This window comes from Python bivittatus, unplaced genomic scaffold (genome assembly GCF_059951505.1).
Source record: "Python bivittatus isolate LINGU-HERP-01145 unplaced genomic scaffold, Pbiv_v1 ctg000370_np1212, whole genome shotgun sequence".
Classification (NCBI taxonomy): Eukaryota; Metazoa; Chordata; class Lepidosauria; order Squamata; family Pythonidae; genus Python; species Python bivittatus.
In genome coordinates, this window is record NW_028277062.1 from 1,837,714 (window position 1) to 1,853,307 (window position 15,594).

The 15,594-nt window shown below is 52.0% G+C and overlaps 1 protein-coding gene and 1 non-coding gene across 2 annotated transcripts; one reads left to right on the top strand and one right to left on the bottom strand.

Annotated features, from left to right (window-relative positions):
* Nucleotides 1–9,011: 9,011 nt before the first annotated feature.
* TRNAQ-CUG (transfer RNA glutamine (anticodon CUG)) lies at nt 9,012–9,083 on the bottom strand. The gene has a single exon. It is a non-coding gene; the product is annotated as a tRNA-Gln (tRNA).
* Nucleotides 9,084–9,205: 122 nt separating this feature from the next.
* Nucleotides 9,206–15,440, top strand: LOC148215826 (uncharacterized). The gene is made up of 2 exons (XM_088142289.1): nt 9,206–9,502; nt 11,332–15,440. The coding sequence occupies exon 2, from the start codon at nt 11,333–11,335 to the stop codon at nt 12,464–12,466; it is 1,134 nt and encodes a 377-aa protein (XP_087998415.1). The 5' UTR covers nt 9,206–9,502; nt 11,332; the 3' UTR covers nt 12,467–15,440.
* The last annotated feature ends 154 nt before the right edge of the window (nt 15,441–15,594 follow it).

A 15,594-nucleotide genomic window follows, 5' to 3' on the forward strand; every position in this document is an offset into this window, starting at 1 on the left:
CCTTTCCTCCCAGTTTAAGGAGGCAGCAAGCGTGCTTCTTCTAGCGCTCGCCCACCTGCCAAGGATCACGTTTCTTCTTCTTCAGTGTGGTGCCCTGTAGAGGTGTTGGACCACAATGCCCATTATTCTGGCATCATAAGGTTTTCTTAATCTTTCTGTATCAAAATCACTTTTGCCCACGCCAATAAAAGCTTAGCTGAAACTAAAAACATCAGCTATCTGGGTCACTCGATTCTTCTGATTTCCACCTTCGGAGGGATCTTGGCCACCAGGGAAAATCATGGTGGTCCGAATGTCAGTCACAACTAGTAAAAGTTGTCCAATCAAGACAAACACATTTAGGTCTTTTCCAATAATTGTTTTCTTTGGCCCAGTCTACAAGGGCCATTTTACTTCCTCATAAACAGATGTGGACATTTCACAATGACATGAAGCTAAATCAGAGTGAGGTAGGAAGCCTGTTCAGAGTGAGGTGGGAAGCATTGCCCTCAGTCTGAACAGGCTTTCTAATAACAGCCCATCCGATCTGGTCATAAGTTGACCTCACAAAGCCCTCTTCCAGATCTCTCTCTCAGGTTGATTTGATCAGCCTTCCCCAGTCGAACACAGGCTACACGCATTGCGACCACAACTCCCAGTTCCCACCCGGCATGACCAAAGTCTGCCTGGGCATTTCAGGAGGGTCACAACCCATTGGAAAGTTTTGACTTTAAAGACAGAGCACAAGAGCTCCAAAGAAACTGAGGTGACATGGAAGCTCTAGGTAGTAATTTCTGAACCAGCTTCATGGAGATGAACAGGAGTTGCGCAAGTGACCTTCTTTGGCTCAGCCCCAAACACTGACCTAAATTGCCTTTTTGAGAGGAGTCCATCTGGTCATGGTAAATAATAAATAATCTTCCATAATTGTCTGTAGATGCCAAGTTCAGCCTGTTCTGCAATGGACGGTATCCTGTAATTAGTTCTAATTTGCTCAATTAAGTCATATCAAGGAGAGAAAGAACTTTATTGTCATGCAAGACCCATGAGTCCCACATTTGTCCGCCATGCCTGGAAACGTTGACACGAAAGCCTCAAGCGGGATGTTGTCTTCACTCCAAGGAAAGAGCTGTTTCTCCCTTCGGCTGTTCTGCCCCCCCCTTTGAATTCCCCCTTGGCCACCGCGGTAGCTCCTCCCATCAGGCCACCGTTGTCCATCTGGCCAGGGCACCAGGCGGCCACCTTCCCCCGGACTGTCTGACTGAAGCTACAAGTGAGGGGGGAAAGGGGGGGGGAAGAAAGGCATTTTGGCTCGTCAGGAGGACAAGGAAGGACGAGGGAGGGGTGGGCTGCTGCTCCGAGAAGAGGGGAGAACAGGAGCAGGTGAGGAGGAGAGAGCAGAGCTTTCAGGCCCAACTTGGCTTTGCTCTGCTCTCCAAAGGGGAACTCGGCCTGAGCAGAGCATTGACCCAAGGAGGGAAGGGCAACCCAAGGCGAGGAAGGAGAGGATGGGGACCATTGGCTAGCATGAATGAGTTTTACGCCTCCAGGACCAGGCCGCTCACCTCCAAGAGTCTTGAAGGCGCTTGTGATGAAAGGTGAAGTCATTTCTTTATATAGCTCTTTTTCTTTACTGTATCCTTATTTTTTCTTTTCTATTTTTCTTTCTATTTTTTTCTTTTCTGCACCTTCTATTTTTTCTTTTTTTTCTTCTCTTTTAGTTTGTATTGGTTTTTATCTTTGCAATTGTAATTTTTAATAAAATTACTATAAAAAAAAGAGTCTTGAAGGCTCTTGGGGATCCCATTCCAGAGCCCCTCACTGTGTTTTGGGGAAAATCGTGGAGGTTGGCACAGCGTCAGAGGATTGGATCGGGCAAATGTTATTCCCATTTTCAACACGGGGGAAAAAGAGGAAACTATACACTGGCCCGCCTGATGATACGAGGCAAAACTCAAACAGATTATTAAGCTGTTAGATTGTGAGCATCTAGAAAACAATGCAGGGAGCCAGCATGTGTTTATCAAGGATAAGTCATACCCAATCCATCTGGTAGCATGCTTTGATATAATGACCAATTTAGTTGACCATGGGGATGTGGTAGACATAGTATATCTTGTCTTCAGAAAAGAATTTGACAAAGCCTCCCATGAGATACTAGTACGGAGCATGGGAAAATGTGACCAGGACTATGATATCATTAGATTGATTCAGAGGTGGTTAAACTATTGTACCAAGCATACATCAAGAGCTGCACTTTAAGGTGGAAGCTAGTGTTAGGCTGATTATTTGTCAGGTTCAGCTCAAAGAACTCCACGAGACAGTACAGATACAGTTCTGTTGTATTGATTAGCTTCCACCTCAAGACAGAATCTCTCCAGACTGAATCTAAACTTCCCAAGCCAGCAAGCCGAAACACCATGAATTCATTAGGGTGGTGCCAGCCTCATCTTCTTAACCTTCCCACGCTCCTGCTGGGGGCTAAGGAAATGCTTATCTCCCCGAGCGCAGCCTTCATCAAACCATTCCATGACATTATTGCAGGGCTTTGTTTTAAATGACTTGGGTTGTAAAAGATGATTTTCAATAGAAGAGAATATGTGTAGCTCCGGGCTGAACTGTGGAGTCCTGGGTATTGTTTACTGCTTGATTGTATGTCTGGTGATAATCGTGGTGTTAATCTCTGCTTATCTCTTGGTGTTAATCTCCGCTTATCTGGGTGATAATCTGACATCTATGTGCCTGTGGATGGCTGCCTCGTCTGAATACCATGCTTCCAGCAATTCCCTCGCAATTGCAGGAATTCTGACAAGGCAGCCATCAACAGGCACATAGAGATAAACAACATCTACACACTCTTCAAAAGTGACAATAGAGAGGAAGCAAAAGACCAGCAATCATCACCCAGATAAGCGGAGATTAGCAGCAGACAATCAAGCAGTAAACAATACCCTAATCAAGGAATTACCAAGGGAAAAAAACCACCAAGAGAGGCAGGGCAAACCACTGTATATAAACAGAGAGCAAACTCCACTCCCTTCGAGCACTGAAGATGTTACCTAGTTGAGTAATGAAACGTTTGCAAGAAAACAACCAGGCTCAGAGAACCCCAAGGCCTCCACAAAGGATGACTATCAGATATTATCCAAACCCTGAAATGAACAAACAGAACAACACTGCAGAGGAGGCGAAGATATATTCATTCCTGCTTCCCGTGCAAAGGGCTTGAACTGCAGGAAGCCATCCCACGCTCGGTGTCATTGCGGCGATGCGGGTTGCAAAATTGTTTCACCGTTAGACATGCTTAATGGGCTGCGCCCAGTTGTGACATTTGCTGGGTTACCGCAAATCTGAGTTTGGATTAAAAAAGGACTGTGGGAACCTTATATTGTGCCCCAATGTTTTTGCAGGTTTTTCTCTAGGGCAGTGTTTGTCAAACTTGGCAACTTTAAGACCGGTATAGCCTTGTTCTTCATTAATTATTTGGGCCTCTTTAAACGGTGTTCCATAACCGGTTTCTCCCTTTTCTCATTTCCACAAAGAAGAAAGAATCCAATCTGAACTAGGGATTTTATACTCACCGAGATGAAAATTGGTTTAAAAGGGGCGTGGGGGGGAGGTTATCTGATTTTTGGGGTTTTTTTTAAACTTTTGGGGCTTAATGGAGAACTGAGGGGTTGGTTTTAGGCTGAAAGTAGCATTTCTATACCAATAAATATAGAATTTGTAATGGTTTTATGCTGTTTTTCCCGTACTGTCTTTGCGTCACATGTGATGGGTCACTGACCACAATGAAGTGATGCGCGTGTGCGCGCGTGTGTGTTTTGCTTGTGGAAGCTGACTCAAGACCGCTGAACTTCAAAGCAAGCCACCTTAGAGAGGAAACTGTGTGATCAACCTGTGCTGGCACAGGGTTGTGCAACGTGGACATTAAGCCCCGAAGCAGCACCAGATTTGAGAGTGGCGCAGAGGGGCTCAGAATGGCAGAGGGTCAGCACTGCACGACGTGACCAGGAAGGAGGGATACGGATCGGCCCAGACACGGGAGAGACCGAAGCAGATCCTCCCATGGAAATGACGATGGGTCGGCCGTATCGTGCGACGATCGATCCTCCGTTACGTGCCAGAAAACACCCAGAGAAACGGATGGCGTAGCTGAACTCAGACGGTTTAGAAATGACTCGTGGCCCGTTGAAGCTTTTGGGAAGCAGCTGAAGAGGCTTGATCCTGCAGGGGGTTCACAGAGCCATCGACACGTAGGGTCATCTAGTCCACCCCCCGCCCCAAACAGGGATCCTCAGACCTTCCTGGACAAATGGCTGTCCAGCCTTTGCTTGAAAGCCTCCAGTGAAGGAGCCCCCGACTCCAGGAGGGAGGCGCTTCCATTGCTTAAATCAGCGTTTCTGAACCTTGGCAGCTTGAAGCTGGGTGGACTTCAACTCCCAGAATTCCCCAGCCAGCCTGGCTGCCTGGGGAATTCTGGGAGTTGAAGTCCACAAGCTTCAAGCTGCCAAGGTTCAGAAATACAGGCTTGAATGCTCTCACAGTCAGGAAATCCCTCCTGATTTCAAGTTTGGAACTCCTTCTCTCTGCTCATCTTCCACTTGCTGGTCCTTGTCCTACTCCTGGTCCCTCTGGAGGATAAATCCACCCCCTCTTCCCTGGGACAGCCCTTCAAGGATTGGAAAACTCCACTGATGTGCCTTCTCTTCTTCAGGCTAAACGCATCCAGGTCCTTTTTCCATTCTTCGTAGCAATCAGCCCCCAAGAAGCCCATCTTCTCTGCCTCTTTCCAGTTCCTCAGCATCCCTCCTGGATTGAGGTGACCAAAATGGACAGAAGATTCCAGGTACGGCTTGACTGAGCAGAACAATCACGAACCACAATCTCAACACGGTATCTCTCTGGACCCAGCCCAAGATCACATTGGCCCTTTCGGCAGCCGCAGCACACTGTTGGCACCTTCCCCCCATTGAACTGCAAGGCCCAACGTCCACGTCTCTCGAGATCCTCTCGAACCTCGAGCTTCTCTTCTGACTGACTTGAACTGATAATAATGATGATCTGTATCGTGTCTGTACGTGTCTGCACGTGTGATATATTCCCTTAGCATTTCATGATTTAGTAGTTTAAGTTCTTACTCAGAAAGTTTTACAACTGAATGGGTTGGTTTTAAGCATTTGGAATATTTAGCATTCTGCTACTGATCTGCATGGCCTATCTTAGTGGGATCCACTTTGTTTCCATCAGTTATCTAGAAAAGGTTTATGCAACTTTACCGGAGCTCTTTATCCCACCAGTAAATCTGTATAAAATGCAGGGGCCGTAATAGCCGTGATCGTTTCTGTAACAGATGTGAATTCCTTTAGAAACAGCTCAGACTAGCAGATAAAAGAGCGCTAGTGAAGTGATGGGTTCCCCTTCAATGGAGGCCTTCAAGCAGAAGCTGGACAAGCAAAGCATTTTGGCAGACCCTGCAGGGAGCCGGGGTGGATTAGATGACCTCTGGTGATCCTTTCCAACTCTAGGGCCGAAGAACCCATTTTCCTGGTTTCGGGGCTACAGGCAAAAGCTGTGGAGATGTTGGCCTGGTGTTCGGGGACTGTCTTCAGAAAGTTTAACCATGGTGCTTTTGCCCAGGGAAACATGCTTGGGGAACGCGAGCAAGAGAACGGTCGGTGATGAAATGCCTGTGAGTTCTGACCATGACGAAGGAAAAACGCAGCCTGATGTTCCTCCAGTTTCTTCAGACAACCTGTGGCGGTTTTATTCTAGTTTAGATTGGGGATGTAGAAGTGATCTAGGATGGTCTTCCTCAATTGGGTGGCCTCCAGATGTGTGGCTGGCCACTGGCCACCCTGGCTGGGAATTCTGGAACCTGCAGTCCTAAGACATCTTGGACGGAGTCCCCTGGATGGAGATGGGCGGCTATAGAAATTGCATAAATAAATGAATAAATGAATCTGGAAGGCTGAGCTAGGGAAGAAGGGGACGGTTGGATTTGCCTCGGCTTGCTGGCCCACCTCTGTGGGAGGATCTCCATACTTAGAGTTTGCAAACTACCCCAGCAAAAGAGAGGAACCGTATTCTCCTTGTAGCCAAATGGCGTGGATCCCATCAGATACGTCCCAGCTCTTGATATATTCCTCCACTTCTGCCCTGGACGATTAGACGCTCAGACACGTTGCCATGTAAAAACATTCACGTCTCCTGGAATTTCCTCCAGGTGGACCTGCCGCTCATGAGCGTGCACCTGTCGAATCGCTGGGTTCCTCATGAAGCATCCGATGATCTCCTTGGACCCCGGGGGAGAAAACGCAGGAAATCAGCTCGCAAGAAAGGCAGCCCGGGCTGAACCCACCGAAGGGGCCGGATCGGGTCCCCTGGCCTGCTTCCAAAGCCAGCCTTTGGGGGGAATTTGCAGGCGCTTCTCATCCTCCCCTTTATTCAGCCAGTTAGACAGGACAGGAGGGCTGACCACAAGCTTTTCCAAGCACAGGAGGCTTCTGATCTGCGACGCTCCATCTGCACTTCCAAACGCGTTGGCTAATAATACCTGTATTTCTGCCCCGCTGGGGGTTGTAGCCCAGCCCACCTCAAAGGGTCAGGTTGGGGAAGGAGGCGGGGATTGCAATCTGTCAAGATGACTCTCCCTTCCCCTTAGAAAGTCACCTTTAAGCCAACAGACGATCCAGATGAAGCTCACATGTGCCGCTGCCTCATTCTCACTTCTCTGAGGGGAATTGCCTAGGCCTGTTTCTGCAAGATTTTGGGAAGGGTCTACAAATGCAATGGAAGAGGAAATAGCAAGAAGCTCCTATTTGGTCTGCAGTCTCCCTGGTTGTGGATCCTGGTTTATTTGCTCTCGAGAGAGGGGGGAAGGTGGGACTGCCGCGTTTTCCTCCGTTGCGTGAGAACCATCTGCCCTCCGATGGAGCGTCTGGCCAGGCCGCGCCTGATGCTCACCGTATCACTGGCCAGAAGCTCTCGCAGAGGCAGGCAGAGCAACCCCCTTAGTACTCAAAGGAAGTTGAAGGTGGAGCAATCCATCCGGGACATACAGCATGGGCACACCGACATTTTGCACGCGTGGGCTCCGGCACAGCTCGGAGCGTGCAGTTTGGACAGGAACGAGCAAGGGTTCTAGGGGTTCTTGCTCAAGACTAGGTTCACGTGAGTTTAGAAGTGGGAATTTAATCAGAGCTTCTCCAGTTGGCCTCCTTCCCACTGGTGGCACCAGCAGGCCCCTTGGCATCCAGGGCCAAAGCTAACCTCGGTGACGCCAGAGAGCACCAGTGAAGGACCCTTGGCAGGGGCATTCACAAGGAGGCCAGTGACATCCTATGACCCGTGATGATGTCATTTGTGAGATGATGTCACGAGGCATAGGATGTCACTGGGGCCTCTAACATAGACTTTTCTTTTTCTCCAGGTTAGCAATTTGCAATCAGGCAGGGTTAGGCCTCCTTTATTGTGTGGATCACAACAAACTGTGGCAAATTCTTAAAGAGATGGGGGTACCAGACCATCTTACCTGTCTCCTGAGAAATCTGTATGCGGGCCAAGAAGCAACAGTCAGAACCGGTCATGGAACAACCGATTGGTTCAAAATAGGGAAAGGTGTACGACAAGGCTGTATACTGTCACCCTGCTTATTTAACCTATATGCAGAGTACATCATGAGAAATGCCAGGCTGGAAGAATCACAAGCCGGAATCAAGATTGCAGGGAGAATCATCAACAACCTCAGATATGCGGACGATACCACCCTCATGGCAGAAAGTGAAGAAGAACTAAAGAGCCTCTTGATGAGGGTGAAAGAGGAGAGTGCAAAAGCTGGCTTGAAACTCAACATTAAAAAAACTAAGATCATGGCATCTGGACCCATCAATTCCTGGCAAATAGAAGGGGTAGAAATGGAAGCAGTAACAGACTTCATTTATCTGGGCTCCAAGATCACCGCAGACGGAGACTGCAGCCATGAAATTAAAAGACGCTTGCTCCTTGGGAGGAAAGCTATGGCAAACCTAGACAGCATATTAAAAAGCAGAGACGTCACCTTGCCGACAAAGATCCGCATAGCCAAAGCTATGGTTTTTCTGGTAGTAATGTATGGCTGTGAGAGCTGGACCATAAAGAAGGCTGAGCGCCGAAGAATTGATGCCTTTGAACTGTGGTGCTGGAGAAGACTCTTGAGAGTCCCCTGGACTGCTAGGAGGTCAAACCAGTCAATCTTAAAGGAAATCAACCCTGACTGCTCATTGGAAGGATTGATAATGAAGCTCAAGCTCTGATACTTTGGTCACCTAATGCGAAGAGAGGACTCCTTGGAAAAGACCCTGATGCTGGGAAAGATGGAAGGCAAAAGGAGAAGAGGACGGCAGAGGATGAGATGGTTAGATGGCATCACTGAAGCAATGAGCATGAAACTGAGCAAACTCCGGGAGGCAGTGAAGGACAGGAAGGCCTGGCGCGATATGGTTCATGGGGTCACGAAGAGTCGGACACGACTTAACGACTGAACAGCAACAAGGCCTCCTTTCTCCAGGATCCAAACCTGGTGGGATCAGTGGTGCGCAGAGGCATTCCCTTGCCTTACGCCAGTGTTGTCCAAACTTGGCCACTTTAAGAGGTGTGGACTTCAACTCCCAGAATTCCCCAGCCAGCATGGCTGGCTGGGGAATTCTGGGAGTTGAAGTCCACACCTCTTAAAGTGGTCAGGGTTGAAAAAACGCCGCTGTAAATTGTAAGAAGCAATTTTAAAAAAACAGCAAAGACAGAGCTTTTCTCTCGGGTGACCTGGCGCTTTGCCATTTCCTTTTAATTCCTGCATTGCCTCGTTCGGAATTTCCATAGGCACGTTCTTCGTTCTTCGGTTTAAACCTCTTTCTACAGAGGGGTGTTTCTGCGACTCATCGGTTTCGTGGTCTGCTGCGTGGCATCCATTCGAACAATGCCCTTGCTGTGAAAAGCGCAGAGGAAGCCGACTTGGTACCTTGTACCAAGGGTACCTTGGCCGCGCCCCCAAGGGCAGGTCCCACCGAGATTCGAACTCGGATCGCTGGATTCAGAGTCCAGAGTGCTCACCATTACACCATGGAACCGCGGCTGCCCGCCCGCCCGCCCCCTTAGCCACCGTTCCCTGCCCGCCGTCGCGAAGGAGGCGGGGACGCCGCCAGCCAATGGCGCCGCTGCTGCTTTGCATTTCCCGTTCTCGCCGCGGGCCCGTTCAGGGAACGCGAGGAGACGTTCGCGGGGGCGGGGCAGGCCCGTTGCTCGGGAGCAGTGGGCGGAGCCTTCCCCGTCGCTCCAGCTGTTCCGACCCGCCCCCGGGCCAGGTTAACCCTTGGCCTTCCAGGCGGGTTCGCTCCTCTTCCTTTCTCCTCCGCGCCCGCAGTAATTCGGTTTTCCTCTCCGCGCCGCCCCTCCGCTCCGGTTCCCTTCTGGGCTCTCCCCGTTTCCTCCGGGCTCCCGAAGATCGATCTGCCCGGCGGCGGCGGCGGCGGCGGCGGCGCCCCGCGAGGTTCGTCTGATGCTGGCCGCGCTTTGCAGCCCTTGGGAAAATTGGGGGGCGGGAAAGGGAGGGGGGCGGCGGCGCAGCAAGGCGGTGCGGTGCACCGGCGGGGGGGGAGCCCGACTGCAGGAAGGGCGCGGGCTTTGCCTCGTGAAACGGGGAGGGGAAATGCGCCCTTTCCACGGAGTCGCTGCTGAACCGCGCCGGACTGCGATCCGGTGGGGAGAATGGTCCGGAGGTTCTAGTCGGGGCCCCTACAACAACCCTGCGAGGAAGGGCATCTGGTCCGGCTGGCCGCTGCTGGGCCTGAGGTCAAGGACGGTCGACCTTGTCCTGGGCAGAGGTCAGTCGGATGGGATCCTGGAAAGTTGCTGCTTCAAGCAGAGGCCGTGGGGGGTCTGGCCTGGGGAAGGGGCTGGGCCGGATGACCCCAAGAGCGTTCCAACTTCACGACTCTAGGGCTGCTGCCTTTTTTCCCCAAGGTGCGGGCCTCAAAAGCTTCATCATTCCATTTTCCAACCTGGGCGACTTTGTGTGGACTTCAACTCCCAGGACCCCCAGCCAACCGTGCTGGCTGGGGAATTCTGGGAGTTGAAGCCCACACTTCTTAAAGTGGCCCAGGTGGAAAAACACTGGTCCAAGGGAAGGCCGAAACATGAAAAGGAGGCTCAGAGCAAGAGCGCCTTAATTACGGTTGACCTGGAGAACGGCTTCGACGGGCTTTGAAGATTTTGTTATAAACCCTCCCAGCCCAAAAGATCCCTCCAGAAAAACAAATGCTTCTGGTTCCCTGAGTTTGCCACCGTCTGCAAAGCATGTGGATGTGAGAAAGGAACCCGTTCAGCCAGCCTTCCCTGGGTGGATACCATCCCCACAGGTTGGACTGCTGATCCCATCATCCTCACCCAGCGGGCTAAAACGTCTCTGCCTCAGCGCCTTTTCAGATACACTGCTCCCCTACTTCTGTTCCTCCCGGTTGGCACAGCCGTGCTGGCAGGGGGTCATGGGGCTTGGAGTCCGAGAGCTTGGGAGGAGGCTGTACCAAGGGGCAAACTCCAGCGCCCTTGGCACCCTCCATAAGGGCGACCTGAGCTGAAAACATGACGCCCCCTTTAATTGAGAATAGTTGGGGGGGAGAGAAAATCCCCACTTCTTGAAATCTCTTTTTGCCCCAAATGGCTCCTTGGTAGAGCAAGGGGCTGGCATCAACCCCCAGTTCCCTCGTCAGCCATGTGTGAGGCCGTGTGGAGTTTGAACCCCAGGAAATCTGCAGGGGAACAGGGTAGGGAAAAGAAGACCGGATGACGAAACTCCAGATTTTCTCTCCTCTGGGTCTCTTTTCTTTTGCCAATCCTGGAGCCTAACCCGTGATCCTTTGACCGAAGGCAGGAGGCCAGTTTGCCCCGGCCGGATCGATTAGCCAGTGCAGGAGAATTTTTTCCCTGTCCGGCCAGCAGCCACGCGGGGGCGCAGCAGGATCACCGATGGCTCCCCTCGGTTCCATCCGCTGTTGCTTTGCCAGTCAGGGATTCTGGGAAATTGTGCACAGCTTGGGCGATCCTCCACAAGGGAAAGCTTGCAGAGTCTTTTGTGGAACGTTCAGCCCAGGTCTGTCCAGGTATGGAAGCTGAGGAGGGTCTGGTCTGGTTAGTCTCTGGAGGGGAGACCTAGGAATTCCCTGCGCTGCAGGCTAGACAGATGGGGGCGTTGAAAAAAATCTCCCTTTCACGGAAGGGTCCCGGGCCGGGCGAGATGATGCAGCCTCTTTGACGATGCTCTGCAAGGCCACCAACGGCGTTTCCCTTCCGAACGTGACGTCTTTCTCTCTCGATCTCCAGCATGGATGCTGCGCAGCAAGAAGCCGCCGTCTTGTACGTGGTGCAGTCCGGCGCGCTGATGATGGAGTACTTGCGCGCCCGTGGAGAAGCCTCTTCAGCAGCGGCCTCCCGGCGCCGGTGGGCTTTCCTGCGCTCCCTGAGGCGGAGGGGAGGGGAGGAGGAAGGCGAGGAGGAACCTGAGGAAGAGGAGGAGGAGGAGGAGGCGGAGGAAGAGGAGGAAGAGGAGGATGGGGAAGAGGACGAGGCCTTCCTCGCGAGGCAGACCTCCGGTGCCGGCCCTAGGCGGGGGGGCCGCCTCCGTTCGGTGGAGAGGCGGTTCTGGGCCCGGCCCCGGAGCACCGAATGGTGGGACCGCACGGTCCTGGAGACCTGGGACGACGGGAAGTGGCTGCAGAATTTCCGGATGCGCAAGGCGACGTTCCTGGAGCTCTGCGCCCGGCTGTCTCCCGCCCTGCAGCGCCAGAAGACGCGGATGAGGATCCCCCTGAGCGTGGAGAAGCGGGTGGCCATCGCCCTCTGGAAGCTGGCCACCTCCGTCTGCTACCGCGACGTGGGCAACCAGTTTGGGGTGGGCAGGTCCACCGCCGGCTCCGTGGTGCTGGAAGTCTGCCGCGCCATCCAGAGGGTGCTGATGCGCTCCACGGTGAACGTGGGGAACAGCCTGGCGGACATCCTGCGGGGCTTCGAGGGGAGGGGCTTCCCCAACTGCGCGGGGGTGGTGGGCACCACGCACATGCCGATCTTGTGCCCCCCGCAACAAGCGTCGGAGTATGTCAACAGCAAAGGCTACTACTCGATGGCCTTGCAAGCCTTGGTGGACCACCGGGGCAAGTTCACCCATCTGAGCGCCGGGTGGCCGGGGAAGACTCACGAGGCCAAGATCTTCAACAAGTCCACCCTGTTCACCAAAGGGCAGGAAGGGACCCTCTTTGCCCCGGGCCCCGTGGAGATAAATGGGGTATCCGTCCCCCGAGTCATCCTGGGAGGACCGGCCTACCCTCTCCTGCCGTGGCTGATGGTCCCTTACACTGAAGACCTAGACGAGGCCAGGGAATACTTCAATGCCACTTTGAGCCGATGCCAAGAACCTCTGGAGGAGGCCTTCAGCCGGCTGAAGGGCGGTGGCGCTGCCTGACAGGTGTATTGGCTGGGTGGGGAATTCTGGGAATTGGTCCACACCTCTTAAAGTGGCCAAGGTTGAGAAGCACCGCCTTACAGCGACTTCTAGTCTTTCAATAAGTAGGTGCAAGTCATTGGATTACTTTGGCACCGTTCACACTTGTTTTGCCCAAGCCGATTAGCCACTCCAGTGCCATTTATCTGCCTTGGCCTGGCGTCAGGAAAGAAACAAACCCTTTATTTAGCCCTGAATTCACATTAGAGGGAGGCTGAGGGTATGCATGGGCCCAGAGCCAGAAATAGCAATCAGTGCCCCACAGGTGCTCCGTTGCTGTTGAACGCAGCTCAAGCGCCGGTTTGTACCCACGCCAAGCTGCTTAACTGCCTGCCCTGTCTAGCGTCCTCCCGGTGGGGCAGGGTAAGAGCCCCCCGGAAGGGAATGCAGCAGGCTGGGGTGAGGTTTCCTGTACGCTCCTCTGGGAGAACAAAGGATCTTTTTTAACGAAGCAGCAATCTACCTTCTGGTGGTGTTAGCCTTGGCGTGGGCAGCGGGTTGCCCATCTGGGCTTGGGACTGAAGCCAAGGGGCAATGAGGACTGGCATCTTTGCACACTCTCTGAATCGGCAATGAGCATCTGGGCCTCCCCTCTCCCATCTGGAGCACAGATTCCACTTCTGAATGCGGCATGTTTTTCTGCCAGTTTGTCTATTTTAGCTTCATTTCTTCAGTTTCGTGCCGCCTGACTCCAGATCAGTGCCGGAGTTTGTCTCCTTCCCTTTTCAGAGTTGCTGGGAGTCAGGCGGGATGTACAAAAGGGGTGGGCTTCGGTGGCACTGCCACGGCCAGCATCCTGACCTTGCCTTTCCTTCCCCGGGGACCCCCCGGCTGTTTCTTCTTGCCGTTCCCCTCTTTCCAGCTTGAGTTTGGTAAGTAAGTAAGAAACCCCTTTAAAAATACCTTGCGTAGCATTCTGGTCCTGGTGTTAGTTTTCTCAACAAAGGCCTCCCCAGCTGGTGAGGAGCGCAGAAGGACCTCTGAGAGAATTGCACAAAGGGGCCACCGCCAAGAAGGACCCGCTTCTCATAACTACACCACAGGTCAAGTCTTTAGTGAACAGTTGATGCTTCAAAACTGCAAATCAATTGAAGCTGCAGGATTAATTAGTGTTTCTCAGCCTTGGCGACTTGAAGATTCCCCAGTCAGCCATGGGTAACGTGGTCCAAGGAGATCATCGGATGCTTCATGAGGAACCCAGCGATTCGACAGGTGCACGCTCATGAGCGGCAGGTCCACCTGGAGGAAATTCCAGGAGACGTGAATGTTTTTACATGGCAACGTGTCTGAGCGTCTAATCGTCCAGGGCAGAAGTGGAGGAATATATCAAGAGCTGGGACGTATCTGATGGGATCCACGCCATTTGGCTACAAGGAGAATACGGTTCCTCTCTTTTGCTGGGGTAGTTTGCAAACTCTAAGTATGGAGATCCTCCCACAGAGGTGGGCCAGCAAGCCGAGGCAAATCCAACCGTCCCCTTCTTCCCTAGCTCAGCCTTCCAGATTCATTTATTCATTTATTTATGCAATTTCTATAGCCGCCCATCTCCATCCAGGGGACTCCGTCCAAGATGTCTTAGGACTGCAGGTTCCAGAATTCCCAGCCAGGGTGGCCAGTGGCCAGCCACACATCTGGAGGCCACCCAGTTGAGGAAGACCATCCTAGATCACTTCTACATCCCCAATCTAAACTAGAATAAAACCGCCACAGGTTGTCTGAAGAAACTGGAGGAACATCAGGCTGCGTTTTTCCTTCGTCATGGTCAGAATTCACAGGCATTTCATCACCGACCGTTCTCTTGCTCGCGTTCCCCAAGCATGTTTCCCTGGGCAAAAGCACCATGGTTAAACTTTCTGAAGACAGTCCCCGAACACCAGGCCAACATCTCCACAGCTTTTGCCTGTAGCCCCGAAACCAGGAAAATGGGTTCTTCGGCCCTAGAGTTGGAAAGGATCACCAGAGGTCATCTAATCCACCCCGGCTCCCTGCAGGGTCTGCCAAAATGCTTTGCTTGTCCAGCTTCTGCTTGAAGGCCTCCATTGAAGGGGAACCCATCACTTCACTAGCGCTCTTTTATCTGCTAGTCTGAGCTGTTTCTAAAGGAATTCACATCTGTTACAGAAACGATCACGGCTATTACGGCCCCTGCATTTTATACAGATTTACTGGTGGGATAAAGAGCTCCGGTAAAGTTGCATAAACCTTTTCTAGATAACTGATGGAAACAAAGTGGATCCCACTAAGATAGGCCATGCAGATCAGTAGCAGAATGCTAAATATTCCAAATGCTTAAAACCAACCCATTCAGTTGTAAAACTTTCTGAGTAAGAACTTAAACTACTAAATCATGAAATGCTAAGGGAATATATCACACGTGCAGACACGTACAGACACGATACAGATCATCATTATTATCAGTTCAAGTCAGTCAGAAGAGAAGCTCGAGGTTCGAGAGGATCTCGAGAGACGTGGACGTTGGGCCTTGCAGTTCAATGGGGGGAAGGTGCCAACAGTGTGCTGCGGCTGCCGAAAGGGCCAATGTGATCTTGGGCTGGGTCCAGAGAGATACCGTGTTGAGATTGTGGTTCGTGATTGTTCTGCTCAGTCAAGCCGTACCTGGAATCTTCTGTCCAATTTTGGTCACCTCAATCCAGGAGGGATGCTGAGGAACTGGAAAGAGGCAGAGAAGACGGGCTTCTTGGGGGGCTGATTGCTACGAAGAATGGGAAAAGGACCTGGATGCGTTTAGCCTGAAGAAGAGAAGGCACATCAGTGGAGTTTTCCAATCCTTGAAGGGCTGTCCCAGGGAAGAGGGGGTGGATTTATCCTCCAGAGGGACCAGGAGTAGGACAAGGACCAGCAAGTGGAAGATGAGCAGAGAGAAGGAGATCCAAACTTGAAATCAGGAGGGATTTCCTGACTGTGAGAGCATTCAAGCCTGTATTTCTGAACCTTGGCAGCTTGAAGCTGGGTGGACTTCAACTCCCAGAATTCCCCAGGCAGCCAGGCTGGCTGGGGAATTCTGGGAGTTGAAGTCCACCCAGCTTCAAGCTGCCAAGGTTCAGAAACGCTGATTTAAGCAATGGAAG

Coding starts and splice junctions, on each gene's coding strand:
- LOC148215826 (XM_088142289.1), top strand. CDS start 11,333: ATGGATGCTGCGCAGCAAGAAGCCGCCGTCTTGTACGTGGTGCAGTCC.